This window comes from Dipteris shenzhenensis, chromosome 22 (genome assembly GCF_047967505.1).
Source record: "Dipteris shenzhenensis isolate YYH24624 ecotype China chromosome 22, Dip_SZ_1.0, whole genome shotgun sequence".
In the NCBI taxonomy this organism is placed as follows: domain Eukaryota; kingdom Viridiplantae; phylum Streptophyta; class Polypodiopsida; order Gleicheniales; family Dipteridaceae; genus Dipteris; species Dipteris shenzhenensis.
In genome coordinates, this window is record NC_141617.1 from 15,821,280 (window position 1) to 15,839,086 (window position 17,807).

Here is a 17,807-nt window from a genome sequence, read left to right on the forward strand (position 1 = left end):
CAGAGTGGGCCCGTGTGGAGCGGCTACAGGTTCTCATGCTACCACGGATGATTCGTAATAAGTCATCCGTCCTCACCAGATCATTCAGGCTGAGTTTGGGTCACCCCCTTTACAGCTAGATGCTGCATTTCAGGTCATCACATATCTGTACCGAGTTAAGGAATATGGGGATTATACCTCGGGGCGTAGCAGGCTACCATGGATAGCTTTATTCTCTTCTATGGCACTTGCAGCAGGAGGAGATCAGAGGTGCTGGTATGCACGTACAGAGAGATGGTTTGAGCGACTAGGGCTCCACATGGATAGACTACCTCCCTTCTAGTATAGCATGGATGCTCCGTTCTCTCCCCTCTTATCACACGAGGTCAACCAGGTTATCCGTGAGGATCTACTACAGCTACACACTTTTCGGACCTGGTTGGAACCGAGTGAACTCCCAGTGAAGCTTAGCTTCTACAGAGATCACTTCTTACATATCAGAGCGGAGGGTTTCATTGACCCACCAGGATACACACAGATTCACCTACCCCACTCGATGAGGATCTCTCTTGGGCAGTTTCGGGTCTCTTCACACAGACTTCGCATCGAGAGCGGCAGAGCAGAGCAACTACCCAGGGAGCGGCGCATATGCACACTATGTGACATACAGGAGGTTGAGACAGAGGAGCATTTCATCTTCAGGTGTCCTATGTACTATGAGATCCGAGGACCTTTCCACTGCCTCTTCAGAGATAGTTATGGGATTCTAGCCCATTTCCTCTCCTACCCAGACCAGTGGTGTTTGGCAGGTTTCATTCATGAGGCACTTAGACACCGTGAGAGGATACTCCGAGCACGGAAACAGGAGCAAACTTCTTCCTCGGTTGATCCCTCTCAGAGCTCTATCACGGAGTTCTTTCAGCTAGATCACATGGACCCCAACGAGACGAGGCCTCGACATGACCGTGACGCGGAGCCCATGACCCGACAGCTCAGACAGAGGGTCGACACATAGATCACACTTGGAGACATCCCCTCCTTGTTTAGAGTTGGAGCCCGACTAACGGGGGTCACAGTAGCCCTGGTTAGACGTAGAGCTACGACCAAGAGATGTGCCGGGACCGCACCTCTAAGTGGCCGACAACACTCTATTGCCGACTTCATGCCTCCACTACCTCATCCATCCTGATATCTTGCTGTTGCTGGGGATGATGATGATATTGATGATGATGCTGAGATTGATATATAGTCGACCACCGACATGACTATGTTGTACTTAGGACTTAGTACTGCCATTTTGCATTTTGCATTGGTATGGACGCTCGTTTAGTAGCTCCACTACTACAGCTCGTTGTATTAGGATTTTCACAGTCTCATAGACCCATCGGTCTTCCGAAGACTTTAATAAACTTTCTTTCTTTCTTTCTTTCTTTCTCCTGCAAGAACTTCCAGAGCCCACAGTCCTCCAAGCAATAGCCCGTTGGCCTCTCTATCATCAAGTCTAGTACTCCATTCAAGAAACTCTGAGCAAGGTCACCCTTCTCCTTCACACCTGCATAGTAGTTCTTATCTATCTTCACGCAATGTCTGCTGCCTCACAGCGTTCCTCCTCTCACTGAGCACCAAGAGCCCATGGCCTCCTATCTCTCGGCTCCCTTCACACGATCATTGCTTCCCACAGAGCACCCAAATGGAATCATGTAATTCTGTGGTGAGCTAAGCTCCTGTATCACAGCTTGAGCCATCCTTGGAGATTCCAACAATTGAGGTCTTAGCAGCTAGCACCCGCCTGGCCAAAGGCCTCTCTGCCCTCAGCCTCATAGTAAACATGTGCCCATCCGATGACTAACCAGTTCATGCTCTCGATGCAACAGCTCCATCGCCCTTCTCCTTAATGCGATCATATCTGCCTCACAATATCTCTCTTGCTCACAGAGCATGCCCTCCACCATCCAAGGCACTCTCGGCCTGCATAGTAGAGACACCACAGCCAAGTCGAACAACTCTCCACACCCACGTGCTGATCAACTTGCCTCTCTGCTGCACCACTCTTGTTGGCAGTCAGCTTTATGTGATCGGAGTAGTTCATCTTCTCTTGCTCATGGAGCACCTAGCTCTTGCAAGACTCTCCCATTGCACAGTAACCACGCCATAGCCCACCAAACTAAGAAGCTCTGGATCTCCATGGAACAAACAACCTCTCCAAGACAAGCTCGCTGAGCTTGTGTAATAGTGACGCCACACCACTCTTGCGGCCTCTTGCACCCAACTATGCAAGCATAAACTATGCCATGCACATGGACTGATGGTGCCTGTCTATCTACGTGATGCTAGCTGCCTCTCAGCTTCTCTCTTGCTCACAGAGCTCATGAACATGTAGAGTAGTGATGCCACCCCGCCAAATCAAGAAGCTCCCTCCAAAGCAATAGCTGATCTCTCTTGCCAGACCTCCGCCTAACCCCGCTCCCTTCTCTATCTGTCCCCCATTTTTCATCCCGCACCAGAAGTTCCCCGTGAGGCCACCGCCCCTTCTTCCAGAATTCCCTTCATGTGATAATCGACGTCTCATCCAACTCATCCCTCCAGAAGAATCACGTAGCCACCATGCATGCAATAGACACGTCACACTTGATTAGCCACCTCACTTTTGCCTTTTTACCACTGCCAAGGCTTCCCCACAAAACTTAGGCCAAGGCACTTAATGCACCACATTCCCAACCTTAGGCTCACCTTTTCCCTTGCACATACACTTCCAGCAAAGCCTTTAAAGCTTGATTGCCACATATAACCACACATCCATGATGCCCACACGGAGTACATGAGTGCTCCCATGACACTATGAACCTGACTACTATGACGGACATATGCCATCCACGATCAACACCGTCACACTGGATACCATGCTATACTCGAAAGCTGCTTACACATAATCTGATTGAACACTAGCAAGCACACACACAAGTCAAACATCACACATGTACATATGTACAAGACAAGTTTGGGGTTTTCAAAAATCTTCACACACCCTTTAGCAAGCCCACTCTTCTATTGTGACATTCATGTCCAGCAGCTAAAAGGAAAAAAATCAACAAACTACCTGGATCAAAAACAAAATGAGTTTGTACTCCATGCATTTTCTTTTCTTTTCCCAGATCAAAAGGATAACTTTGAACCCTCCACTTCCAGATATGCATAATCCACCATCCCCCTAGATCAAAAGGAATCAACAACACACCAAATCGATATAGCTACCAGCTCCTTCCATATACCCACATCCTCACTAAGCCTCTAGGATCCCATAGCTTATCATGCCAAGACATCACACAACTCCACTGGCTATTAGCCATCACACTATATTATGAGTCTTGCTCAGCTTCTCATGAGCCACATCTTTTGAGGTCACTACCTCACAGATAGATCTCTCGGGCACAACCAGTTCATAATCTGTGATTAGGGACTTCTCAACAGACCCTAATGCCTCAACCTTATAATCTGCAAAACTTAACCCATCACATGAATTATCAAGATCACCCAGGAGCAAACAAACATCCTTCCCACCTGAAGAATGCTCAAACATATCAGCACACTCTTTGCTATGCATCCTATCCTCACTGATATCCTCATTCTCTGAATAGTCATGAGAATTAGATTTTTTCTTGTCATTACCAACCACACATGCAAAATCCATGAGGGTATCATCAAGTAAAGCATCTAGCTGATCATCAACCACACTATCACTACCATCCAGCTCAACATGCATATACTGGTGTTTACATTCTTTTCCGACGAGATCAATGCTAACATATCATCTAGTGCATCATCAAGAATGCAATCCAGCTCATCATCTGAATCACCATCATCCTATAAACACCGAATCTTAACCTCATCATACACATCAAAGTGTGCATGCACACAATCAACACTTGCTGGTCCCACCCAAACTAAGAGTTTTAACTGTAGGTCTTTTACTTTATCAGTAAAGCCACATCAGCTTCATCACTGTCAGACATGATTGAGCTCTCATCTTCACTGCTTGTTTCACTTCTCTCTTCCTCACTTGCTGAACCTGAAATCTCAGCCCCTTTGGTATGCACAATCATAGTGTCAACCACGAACTGATTGCATTTAGCCATGTGCTCCTTCCAAGCCTTGTCTTCAAGTGGCTGCATATCTGCTGCAACATGACCAGCCATCATATGCACATCATCACACGACACTAGAGCATGATCATCATCTACCACTACACACACAGACTTATCCTTAGCTGCCTTTAAAGGGCTCTCAACCTTTCTGCCATCTATGGCAGCAACCCCTTCACTCGGGCTCTTCACTGTGTCCTCATATAGATCTGGTTGAGCAACACCCTCCTCCATAGCAATTGACAAGCCTCCTTTCATGATAAGTGTAATGATCTCCAGCTCCCCTACATCAACACTATATGCATCTGGTTTCTCCAATAGTAAAGACAACTGACTCTCTTCCTCTGATGAGATGCTCTCTTCCTCTGTCTCACTCTCTGTATCTTCGTCTGTGACTGTCTCCTCAGGTTCCTCTTCCAATTCCAGCCTACAGCTCATATTACATTGCATGGGTATAGACATAATCTCTGATATGGTCTCCATTTTGATCAGGCTAATTGCCTTTCCTTTCCCCTTATCCTCCCATTTCACACCACTGGTAGAGAGCTGATTCAGATCTTTCACCTCCATACTGTAGTCACTTGATCTATCATTTGTTCTCTGCTACTCAGGATAGACATCTCCCCCTGCCCTAGCTGGCTTATCAGAGTGAGGGCTGATATGTCCCCACTCTCCACAATTCTAGCATTGGACATTGCTCATGTATCCCTGTCCTCTACCTATTCCAGCTGAACTTCCTTCTCCTTCAGCCATAGCTTCTCTCCTGTTATTCTAACCTCTGCCTCTTCCTGCAGTCTCCATCCAATTTAGGCTGAGTGTTTTCATCAGCTCCACAGCTTCATGCAAGTCCTTTTTCAGGGAATCAACCTACACAGGAACAGACACTGGCTCTCTCTCTGCATAAGCCTTTATTGCTTCTGGACTTCTAATCAGATTCTTAGGCTCCTCTTACATGCCAAGCTGCCTCAGTCTCTTGACTTTCCACTCCTTCTTCCTAGCCACTCTGACTGCATCCTCGAAGCTATCGATATTCCTCAACTCCACCTTCAAACGGAGTGAAGGCTTCAGGCCTGAAATGAAGCGGTCTCTCTTAATCATCTGAGGAGGTACCTCTGGCACAAGAGCTTCACACCAGAGACTCCATAATCTCCCAAACTGAATCAGGTACTGGTCAACCTCCTGCTCCTCCTCCTGTCTCACTTTGCACGGCTCTTTCCAAACTTCATTAGGGCTCCTGAATTGTGCAAACTGTGCAAGAAAGACTGCTCTCACCACTGTATACTCTGGATTTTGCTGCTGAGGATGAGCAGTCTTGAAGGTAGAAACTTGAGTCTGCGGCTATGCTTTTGCATCTCCCTGCAAGTAATAATTCATGATCTGAAACAAAGTCTCAGGGTTTGCCCTATCTTTCATAAGTGCTATAAATTCCATCTTTTCCAGGAATCTCACTACATTCTTATATGGCATCCCCCAGTACTCTGGTAAGTCCCGTGCCATCCTCACAATCCCTCAACTGCCACAACTTGGCCTATCTCAACCACCAAAAAACTAAAAAGCAACAAGCAAACACACTACTGAAGAGCATCCGAAGAGCATTCTTTTTCCTGCGGGCAAGCACTTTCGGAGCTCTTTGCACTCTGGCATGGAGTCGGATCACACGTAGCTAGACTTCAATGCATCTGTCCTTCGTGTGACCACACTCTCCACACCACTCATACTGTATCACTCTCATGTGTGGATTTCTCCCCATTGCTTGCAACACAGCTTAGAACATCTGCTCTTTCAATCTTGTAAACTGAAGTGAACTCCTCCGTGGAGGCACCAAAACGTGGATGCAAAAAACATAGTAGAGCTATATATACCTTTATAGTCTATCACATCCACAATTCACATTTATTGAAGCCACCCAACAACATACAAAATATAATATTATTTTAAATCCTCATCTTAACATAATCCCAGATAAAACTTTCTCAGGAATATTCTCTTAATCTCGCAAACTCATATCAATCCACTCTTCATCATTTACATGCAATATCAGCTAGCCTCCAAGCCATCAACCATACCAAGAATCTCCTCACATACATAATAGCCGACCTCTCCATTTGGATCCCACTGAGGCACTCACACAACCAATTTAGTAAGCTTCCATGGTCCTCTCTGATGGAATGTAATGCTCAGTCCTTCTTTGATTCCCCAGAATCGTCATCTTGAGGGAAGGCCTACTTCATGATGTTGATCTTGAGGGAAGGTGTTGAGAGTTCACCCTCAACATCATGTGATCATGTGTGCATAGCACCATCATGTGATCATATGTGCATAGCACTAACCTTATAGAGTGCTATAAAGGAAAGGGTTAGATCCCCTAACCCTAACCCTAAATGTGTTTGTATATATTCTATTTTTTCAACTAAATCTAGTGTATAGTTAGTCATGTACAGTTAGTCATTTGTGGTGTGCTCTCTAGCTGTGCCCTCTCTCCTCATCTCCACTCTTCTCCTCTCCCCTCTTCATATTTTGTCATGGTATTAGAGCTCCCTTGCCTTCTGCTGAGGCATTACGATTCTTGAGAGTGTGAGAGAGATTGTGAGATTGAGTATTCCATTCACTTCCATAGAGTGATAGAAAATTTCCGTTCATTGAAAGTAATTCCGTCCATTCCCGTTCATTGAGAGTGAGAGTTGTTCTTCTCTTCCAAAGAGAGAGATTTAGATAGATCTGTTTTATATTTGTGTGAGAAAGAGCAAGAGAGACCTTCTTGAGTGAAAGAGAGAGAGAAAGATTTCTCTGTGTCCTTTTGAGAGAAAAAGCCATTGAGAGAAATAGAGAGGTAGATTGATGGCAACCTTGAGCAAGCCCTTTAATGGCATCACGAGCAAAAGTGCCCTTCAGTAACCTCTCCTTCAACAAAGCTAAGCTTGGCACTTGCTCACGGGCTACTCTCCAGCAATGTCCAAAAGACCCATTGGCTACTTTGCCAGCGACTAGCACCGCCATAAGACTCGCCAACCGTCTACGAAGAAGCCGCTCTGGTAGTGCTTCATTGGAAGCTGGAGTTTAGCATCATTTGGTCGACGACTCGCATGCAAGCCTCGCCACCAACTACGAATGTTGGTTGCTCCAAACAGGAGACTACTTGATCTTGTGCTTGTCTCCATAACTACATAGATCTTCAAGCAACCGCGGCTCCAGTGCTCCAGTCTTCAAGCAAGCGTGGCTCCTAAGGTGCAGCCCAAGCTCCCTCCAGCCCGCTCACCGACGAGACAAGTAGTTCATAGTTCGACCGAGCCTCTAAAGTGTCCTATGACAAAGCGTCAAAGTCTTTGGCTCCACGGGTTGTAGCTACCAGCCAGCGACGCCTCACCTAGCTCAGGTCCAAAGCTCAGAGCCTTCATGCAAAGGCCACCAACGGACCTGCTCTCGGCACTCGACGCCCTACGACAGCCTCTCCAAAGCACAACTGCATCACCCAAAGGCAACGTCCAGCCGCTCCAAGCGACAATATACTTCAACGATTGTCTCCTTCAATGAGAAGCTATGTCTCTAAGCCACAAGCTTCATGGTGGCTTCTCTCTGCCTGCGCTCCCAGCACCGAACACAGCACCGAACAGCGCCCAAAGGCCGCCTCACCAATTCCTTCTGCTAGCGCTTATCATGACCTTCTGCTAGCACTCCACTGACCCGGCTCACCTACACTTCAACGACTCGGATGCTTCAATGAGCCTCCATGGAGCAACGCGCCTATTCAAGCGCTCCACCTTGTAGTAGACACCTCCAGCAATGACGCCCACCGTTCGTGGCTCCTCAACAGCCTGACGACCTCTCCAAACCAAACGGAATGGAACCTCCAGTTCACAACAGCCGCGACCTGCGACCAGCAGCAAACGAACACAGACGGCAGAGCTCCAACAATGTGCTCCAGAGTCCAGCCTCCATCTACAAGCTTATACAATGCATAGACCTCCGCATCACAAAAAGCTCTGTGCAAACGGAATACTGACGAAGGAGACAGAATCTTTATAGAATTCATCGGAATCTCAAGAGATTCCGACTGCCAGTACAACGACACGTGGCCTTCTCGTGCCACCTTAGCTGTCCAATCAGCACTGACCTCTGCAGGCACACACTGTGCTCCACAGTCACTGCATGTGATCACTCCTGCCACCTCAGCACAGGGCTTCACTGGCACACATCTTGCTAGGCACAGTGCCACATCATCACTACATGCGACCCACAGTGACGCATCATCATTGAGCACCATTTGCACTCCTTTTGCCCCTCCCCCTAGATCAAGTCGTATCTCGATCCAGGAAGAATTTGAGGGTGCTCCAAAAAGGAAAGTCGCTCATTTTTTCGTGCTCTATGCGCTCGTCACATCACGCACACATTTTGGCGCAAGTTACACTCACATTTTAGCCTTGTCAACAAAACCACTTCCTTCACGCGCATTTGTCTCTACATCCACGCATCTGACCCAACACTTAAAAAGAACAAAAGAAAAGGAATTATTTGCTGTTCTTTCATCGATCGATGGTTGGTATAGATCTAGATCAGAGTAGACTAGATCGCCATAGAGGGGACGCTTTGAATTTCCCGAAGTTGCCAATCTAAGCCATGCCTGAAATTCTCAACTAGTACCTACTCGGAGTTAGTCCATACGCTCACATGCAGTTTCACATCATTACCTGAAACCTTACGTTCATTAGTTCAGTGAGCAGACTTCAAAGAGTACAGAGGCATTGCAGATTGTTTCAGTGGGCAGATAGCACTTGATTTCACACACACATGCCGCCATTGTAAAGCCTATTTGGCTATCTCACGGCATCGTGCACATCATTTCAGCCTTGTAAAGCCTCTTGGCTATTCCCGGCATCATTGCCACAAGCCTTGTAATACAGATCCGATTTTATATATTGCAGTTCTATCGTCACCGATGGTTTAGAGATTTCACTTGGCATAGTTCGTGTATTTGCAGTTGATTCATACAAAGATTTTCACGACACTTTCGAGTACATTTCTTGCACCATGTCTACGACTAGCAACCTCAATCTGGAGGCATCTGCTAAGTTAGACAACTCCAATTACGATACATGGAAATATCGAATGGAGACCATTCTTGTACTTTAGGACAAATGGGAGTATGCCGATGGGTCTACACCTAGACCATTGGCTGATTTCGCCACCAGTAGCTCTACTCCATCTGTTGTCACCGCACCAGCAACGGGATCTACAATGGCATCTATAGCTATACAAACAGTTTTCGCACCAGTAGCAGATCCTGCCATTGCCTGAGCTCAAGCAGAATGGGATAAGAAAGACAAGTATGCCTATCATCTGATCAAGCAGAATGTGCAAGATGTCATGCTAGACAGCTCAACACAGTCAAGATATTGAAAGAAGCATGGGATATGTTCACAGCTCTCTACGAGTCCAAGAACACATCTAGGATTCTCACACTGAGAAACCAAATCAACCAGAGTTTCTGCAACAGCAGTGAAACCGGTCATGCTTATGTACTCCGCATAAAAGACTAGCAGAAGACTAGCAGCAAGAGAGACTATGAATCCCACAGAAATGATTCAAGTCATTCTGAATGGACTAGGAGAGGGATACGAGAATCTAGTCTAGAGTATTGCCATCCAATGGCAAATTCCGACACTGGAAGAACTTCAGTGAGTCCTACTTGGTGAAGAACTCAAGACTCAGGCTACTTGGTGAAAAACTCAAGACTCAGGCCATTCAAGCACGTAAAGGTAGTTCTAATGATCAGGCATTTACAGCTTCAGACAGAAGCAGAAGCAGAGGCAAAGGCAGAGGTAGATCATATCAGAAAAGTGGTTAGCATCAATAACAAAATCAAAGTGAGCACCAGCATCATCCTCAACAACATCAGAATCAGCAAAGAGGAAATCATTGTGAAGATAGTGGGAGAGAAGGAAGGAAGCTCACTTGCGACTTTCTCACATACACAATGGGGGAATACACACAAAGGTGGAGGCTGAAAAACAGTTTTCCTCTTCTTAGTTGTGAAAGCCAAAAGAACTCTAGTACAAAGAAAATAGAAGAACCCTATATGTGGGTCTCAACCAAACTCAGCTAACTAAGGTGGCATACTAACTGAGCCATGAACTAGAGTACATAAGGATATGTCATACAGCTATTATTCATAGGCGGTGTACCAACCGCATATGCAGCTAACAAGTCGGTGACATAAATGCACAATGGTCACCCTGGCATATCACGAGTGGAGCTCGATATCGCAACACTCCCCCTCGAGCTTAATCCCAATTCCTGCACACCAAGCAGGTCTCTGAACTTGTGCAGCTTATTTGCGCCCAATGCCTTCGTGAATATGTCAGCTGCCTGATCCTCTGTGCTGACATAAACTAGATCAATAAGACCTAGTAAAACCTTCTCCCGCACATAGTGATAATGTACCTCAATGTGCTTTGTTCTAGCATGATAGACTGGGTTATTTGCCAAGTGTATACTACTCATGTTGTCATAATAAATGACAACTGGCCCATTTGTAGACTGATGCATATCATAAAGTAGCTTATGCAACCAAGCTACCTCACATGCAGCCATTGCTGCACCCCTGTACTCAGCCTCTGTGCTCGACAAGGCAACTATAGGCTGTTTCCTGCTGCTCCAAGTGACTGCAGCACTCCCAAAAGAGAACACATATCCACTGGTAGATCGTCTATTAGAAATACTACCAGCCCAATCAGCATCAGTGTATCCATGCAACTGTATCTGAACCCCAGCCTCATAAAATAGTCCATATTGCAGTGTGGACTTCACATACCTTAGTATGCGTCTAGCCACATCCAAATGCGGTTTCCTTGGAGCCTGCATAAACTGACTTACTAATCCAACAGAGCATAGCTCAAATCTGGCCTAGTAATAGTCAGATAAATCAAACTTCCTACTATGCGCCTGTACATAGTAGGGTCTTCCAGAAGCTCACCTGCATCTGTGCTCAGCTTCACATTCTGCTCCAAAGGAAGTGAAATAGGCTTACAGCCTGTCATCCCATATTTGGACAGCATGTCCAATCCATACTGCCTCTGCAAGAGCCGTATCCCACTTGGTGATCTAATCACCTCAATGCCCAAGAAATAATGCAGCTCTCCCAAATCCTTCATCTCAAACTTCTGCTTCAATAGCATTTTCACATGAAGGATATCTTCATTACTATCACCTGTGATGATCAAATCATCAACATAAATGACAAGCAGCATAATACCTTTCTCTGTTTTTCTCACATAAAGTGAGAAATCTGCCTTGGAAATCTGAAAGCCAATAGTGACAAGATACTATCCTATCTTGTCAGACCATGCTCTAGGTGCTTGCTTCAAGCCATACAAGGCTTTCTTCAACCTGCAAACAAACTCAGGATGAACAGCATGAACATAACCTGGTGGCTGCTCCATAAAGACCTCTTCTTGCAAATCACCATGCAAGAAGGCATTCTTTACATCCATCTGATGTAAAGACCATCCCTTTGATGCAGCCATAGCAATGACTGCTCTTACGGTTGCCATCCTTGCAACCGGACTGAATGTTTCTTCATAATCAATGCCATACGTCTATGTAACCCCTTGACAACTAATCTTGCCTTGTATCTGTTCACAGAACCATCTGCGTTGTGCTTGACCTTATAAACCCACTTACAGCCAATTGCATTCTTGTCTTTAGGCAAAGGCACCAATTCCCATGTAGCATTTTCTTCCAAGGCATCCATTTCTTCATCCATGGCTTTCTCCCATTTTTCTTTTCCCATGGCTTGCTCAAAAGAAGTCGGTTCTGGTTCCTGTATCACTTTGACCATATAGGCATAGTGAATGGCTGTAAATCCATCATATTTCAGCCTATCCACAGGATACTTGACTTTGGTAGACCTGTGCAAAATAGGCTCACTACTAGGTGCTCTCAAAACATCCCTGGTCTTCCTTACTCCAGGTGTAACAACAGAAGGAATACCCAACTCATCATCAATGCTCTGTTTTGAGCCACTGGATTCACCATCCACATAAGAGTGACCTGCATTCACATCAAACATGGGCTGATCTACCTTCTCTTTTCCTTTTCTTCATACCTACATACCACTATCTGCATTGCTTTGAGGAGATTCTCCTGATCTCAATCTGCCGGTCCATGGCAAAGTATGTAAACCACTGCTAGAGGACACTGCAGGTCCACTAATATTTTGTGATTGCTGCTGCAAATTCTGTGCAGTATTACCATTTTGTGCATCTACATCAATCATCACATTTACTGGTTTATACCAGCTGCTCATCTCATCAAAAACAACATCTCTGCTCACTGTAAACTTACGAGTAGAAGGGTTATAGCATCTATACCCTTTCTGCTGCAGAGAATAATCAATAAAGATGCACTTCTCAGCTCTTGGACCTCAACTCATCTGGCACATGAACATAGGCAATGCAACAAAAAATTTTCAAATGAGGAATATTTGGTTCCTACCAGTATACATCTCCTCTGGCGTCATGCCATGTATTGCTGCAGTGGGAGTTCTGTTCATTATGTAAACTGCTGTAGCAACTGCTTCAGGCCAATAATAATCTGGTAGGTCTTTTTCATTTAGCATGGCCCGAGATACCTCTCCAATATTCCTGTTTTTCCTTTCTGCAAGTCTGCAAGTCCATTTTGCTGTGGGGTATGACTGCATGAATATTGCTGCTTTATGCCATGCTCCTGCAGGAACTTTGCAAACTCATTTGAGAGGTACTCTCCCCCTCCATCTGACCTTAGGCATTTTATTTGCAGGCCTGTTTCTTTTTTAACCATAGCTTTAAAAGCTTTCAAAAGCCCAAACACTTCACTTTTCTTTTTCATAAAATGCATCCAAACTTTTCTGTTGTAGTCATCAATAAAAGTGACAAAATAATGACAGCCTCCAATAGATGCATCTTTAGTAGTCCACACATCAGAGTGGATTAATTCCAATGGCTTCTTACTCTCTTGAACATGCCTAGGAAATGGTTTCCTTGCCTGTTTTCCAAATTGACAGGCTTCACATACCTTATGCATTTCTGCAACCTTGAATTTAGGCAATCTTGCAACAATATTTTGGGCCTGCATTGATTTAAGTCGCTGTACATTAACATGACCAATGCGTTTATGCCAGATATCAATATCTGCAACAACACCGGTCCCATGTGCAAACATTCCTACACTCAATTCAGGCATGTCCGCATCTAACGTAAACATCCTGCCCTTCTTCTTTCCTTTTGCTATCAAGCGACCGTTATTTTTCATATCCTCAACAAAGCATCCATGAGGATTAAATCTGACCTGCAAGCCCTGCTTAACCATTTGACCAACAGAAACCAGGTTCTTGGTGATATTCGGGACATGAAATACATCAAATAGGTATTTCTTTTTCCCATCCCGCATAGACAAAGGAATTTTACCAATCTGCACAATAGGATGTGCAGTATCATCACCAGTCGCCACAAATCCTGGTTTTTCCATTTTCCTTGCATCCTGCATCCATTCTGCATGACCTGTCATGTGGTTTGACGCACCTGAGTCAACATACCACACATCATTTCGTTCTTCTGCACTTGTCACAGAATTGGTCATGTGCTGCATCATAAATAGATGCTCATTTCTGTCATCACCCTGTCTACTAGAAGATGCATAATTGCCTTGCTGCAATTTTCCATTCATAATGTCATTCAGCTTTTTGTAGCAGTCTTTAGCCATATGACCCATTTTACCATAATAGTAGCATTCAACATTGCTGTTTGCATTTTGGCCTCTCTGCCATCCACCACGACCTCTTTGGCTCCCCCTGCCTCTAGAGTTACCAAGTCCTCCTCCAAAGGACTGGTTTTCTTGAGTTTGCTACATATTCTGATTTCTACCACGGCCTCCAGATCGGCCTCCTCTGCCTCTGCCTCTGCCTCTGCCTCTACCTCTTCCAGCATTTGAGTAGAAGATAGTTTCTTTTGAAGTTCCTCTTGAAGAAGATGCACCACCATTTCTCTGCTCTTCAAAAATTAGAAGAGCAAACAACTCCTCAAAATCAGGAAATTTTTCACGGACGGCAATGGATGTCCGGAACTGTGCATAATCCTTTCCTAGACCATTCAAGGTCACATAAACTAGATCATCATCTTCCTCTGGCAACCCAATGGAAGCAAGTGCATCTTCCTGGCTTGCGTATTTGTGCTGTACATTTTTGCCAAAGTATCCCATGCCTCCTTTGGTGTACTTGCATCCTGAAAATGCACAATCATAGAGTCCGAAATACTGATAGACAGCCAATACATAACTTTTCTGGCTCTCTCATGCCATCCTTTAAATGCCTGCATTTCCTATTGATTAAGAATATTAGGAAGAAGTGGTTCTTCTTCATTTCCTGTAAGTGTTGGACACTATGAAAGAGATTGCCGCAAGAAGCAGTACGACCAAGGTGGTCAATCCAGCAGTAATCGAGGGAATTCCCAAGGCAGAGGAAATCATCGTGGTGGGCATTCTAGTCACAGTCATTTTGCAAATGAACATGGGAATATGTTTCTTGCAAGCGAAGAAATGCATCAGACTGATACAGTGTACTCAGAGTGTACTCAGACAGTACTCAGACAGTGTACTCAGACAGTGTACTCAGACACTGATTTCAATCCCAAAGAGGATTACAGCTATCAAGTCGACCAAGTGGAACAGGATCCTTGGTATATCGACAGCGGTGCATCATCTCATATGACAAATCATCAGGAATGGTTCACAGAAATGAAACCATTAGAAGGTAAGAAAAATGTCATCTACACAGCAGACAATACACCGAATCCAGTTCAAGCGACAGGTGTTATCCCTATGAACAATTTCACTGGTACAAAAGAATTAGCAAAAGATGTGCTCTATGTTCCGAAGCTCATCAAAAAGCTTCTGTCAGTAGGTCAAATGACGGAACACAATTACAAAGTCATCTTCGATGGTGATGAATGCACTATCAGAGATAAATCCAAAAGGTGTCAGCTAGTAGCAAAAGGTGTCAAGGAAGGACGCTTATACAGAGTGCTAGCTACAATACCAGATAAGCATGCCATGTCAGCTCAACCGCAACAGATGCCACTATCTGCAAAATGGCAAAAGAGATATGGTCATGTCAACTTCAAGTACTTGTTAGATCTCAGGTTTCTGCAAGTCCATTTTGCTGTGGGGTATGACTGCATGAATATTGCTGCTTTATGCCATGCTCCCGCAGGAACTTTGCAAACTCATTTGAGAGGTACTCTCCCCCTCCATCTGACCTTAGGCATTTTATTTGCAGGCCTAAGGTCAGATGGAGGGGGAGAGTACCTGTTAGATCTCACGAATCAGAATATGGCAATTGGGATTCCGAAGCTGCAGTTTCTTGGAAAAGTTTGCGAAGCATGCTGCTTCGGCAAACAAAAGCAAAGCAACTTTGTTAGAAGTACCTCTCATGCCGAGGTATTCTTGATTTGATACATACAGATGTATGGGGTTATGCCCAGACCCGCAGCATCAATGGTTTACTTTACTACTTGACTTTCATCGACGACTACAACAGATGTTGTTGGGTCTACTTTCTGAAAGAGAAATTTGAAGTGTTTTCCAGATTTCAAGAATTCAAAGCCATGGTAGAAAACCAGAGAGGCAAAAAGATCATGCAATAGACACATCACCCTTGATTAGCCACCTCACTTTTGCCTTTTTACCACTCCCAAGGCTTTCCCACAAAACTTAGGCCAAGGCACTTAATGCACCACATTCCCAACCTTAGGCTCACCTTTTTCCTTGCACATACACTTCTAGCAAAGCCTTTAAAGCTTGATTGCTACATATAACCACACATCCATGATGCCCACATGGAGTACATGAGTGCTCCCATGACACTATGAACATGACTACTATGACAGACATATGCCATCCACGATCAACACCGTCACACTGGATACCATGTTGTACTTGAAAGCTGCTTACACATAATCTGATTGAACACCAGCAAGCACACACATAAGTTGAACATCACACATGTACATATGTACACGACGAGTTTGGGGTTTTCAAAAATCTTCACACACCAGCCCACAATTAAACTAACCAACCCACAATTAAATTCAACTTGCACAAAACACAAAATCACCTCCCAAATTAGGAGTAGGGTTGAGCCTAAAGGAAAGGAGACTACTAGGGATGGGCAACCTAAGAGGTATTGGATCTAGGGCAGGCTGGGGTGATTCCAGACAAGTGTGTGTTCATGACTAATTTGTTGAAGAAATCATAGCCGAAGAGTGTGTTGAAAGAATAGCATACGGAGCTGCTGCTCCTCCCCGCTCCCTTGCTGCTCCCTCTCCCTCAGCCCGTCCCTCCCTCTCTCCCTTGCCCTCAGCCCCTCCCTCTCCCTCAGCCGCTCCCTCCCTTCCCCTCCTCCCCTTCAGCCTGCCCCCTTCCTGCTCGCTTCCTCTTTCAGCCTGCTCCCCCTCTCAGCCTGCTCCCCCGCCCCCTCCCCCTGCCTGCTCCCTCGCCCCCTCCCTGCCTGCTCCCCCGCCCCCTCTCTGCCTGTCCGCCCCCTCCCTGCCTCTCAGCCTGCCCCCTGCTCCCCCGCCCCCTCCTTGCCTCTCCGCCCCCTCCCTGCCTGCTGCTCCCCCGCCCCCTCCCTGCCTCTCAGCCTGCCCCCTGCTCCCCCGCCCCCTCCCTGCCTCTCCGCCCCCTCCCTGCCTGCTCCCCCGCCCCCTCCCTGCCTCTCCACCCCCTCTCTGCCTCTCAGCCCGCCCCCTCCTCTCCCTCTCCTCCCCCTTCTCTTCACTCCCCGTTCCCTCTCCTCCCCCTCTCAGCCTGCCTCGCCCCCTCCCTGCCCCTCCCTCTCCTTCCTCTCCCTCTCCTTCCTCTACCTCTCCCTCTCCTTCCTCTCCTCTCCCTCTCAGCCCTCCCCCTCCCAGCCCCCGCCCCCTTCCAGCTTCTCCTTCCTCTCCCCTTCCTTTTCCTAGCCTTCCCCCTCCCTCCCTCTCAGCCTGCCCCTCTCCCCTTCAGCCTCTCAGCCTCCCCCCTTCACCCCTCCCCTTCTCTCCCCTTCCCCCTGCTCCCTCCTCGCCTCCTTTCCCTTTTTTCTGCCCCCCTTTTCTCCCGCAGCTTTTTTTGGAGCGGAAGGAGCCTTTAACTTGTTAGAGTCGGCCTCCTCACCTCGATTGGCGATGGATACTCCGTCAGCCAATCCTACTCCACCTCCACTGGCCGCGAAAACTATTACCTTTTCTAAAGACGAGTTGCAGCAGCTCAAGAAGGATGTAGAGATTGAATGCTCTACCACGTTGCTAGCATGCATCTTCGGGTCTCACCCCTCCAGATCCCAAGCTAGAGACTGGATGCTTGCGGCTCTCCCCCCAGACCTCACTCCACGATTGTTAGATGTTCGTCTTCTGGGACGAGGTTTTTTCCAGGTTGTTTTTGACACTCCAGAGGCTGCGAGCACTGTGCTCAAAGCTGAGTTTTTACGCCTGGGACACAGGAAGGTCTTCTTTGAAGCCTTTCATATTGGTTTCGACCCAGTGGAGGCAGATAAGAAAATCTTCTCGCTCTTCATCACATTCCCCGGGCTTCCCCAGGTTTACCATCAACTTCTTTCTGTTATTGGGGAGCATTTTGGCGCAGTTGCTGAGATCCCACCCCTCCCTGGGTTGCCATTGACTGTAG

The 17,807-nt window shown here is 46.3% G+C and overlaps 1 protein-coding gene across 1 annotated transcript in view; it reads right to left on the reverse strand.

The window, feature by feature from the left end:
* Positions 1 to 3,325: 3,325 nt before the first annotated feature.
* Positions 3,326 to 17,807, reverse strand: part of LOC147887798 (12-oxophytodienoate reductase 1-like) — a 56,519-nt gene continuing 42,037 nt past the window's right edge. The window contains exons 5-6 of the mRNA XM_087393220.1: positions 7,813 to 7,986; positions 3,326 to 3,471 (exon numbers count right to left, since the gene is read on the reverse strand). Coding sequence (XP_087249346.1) covers positions 3,326 to 3,471; positions 7,813 to 7,986 — 320 coding nt within the window. The remainder of the gene's footprint in view (positions 3,472 to 7,812; positions 7,987 to 17,807) is intronic.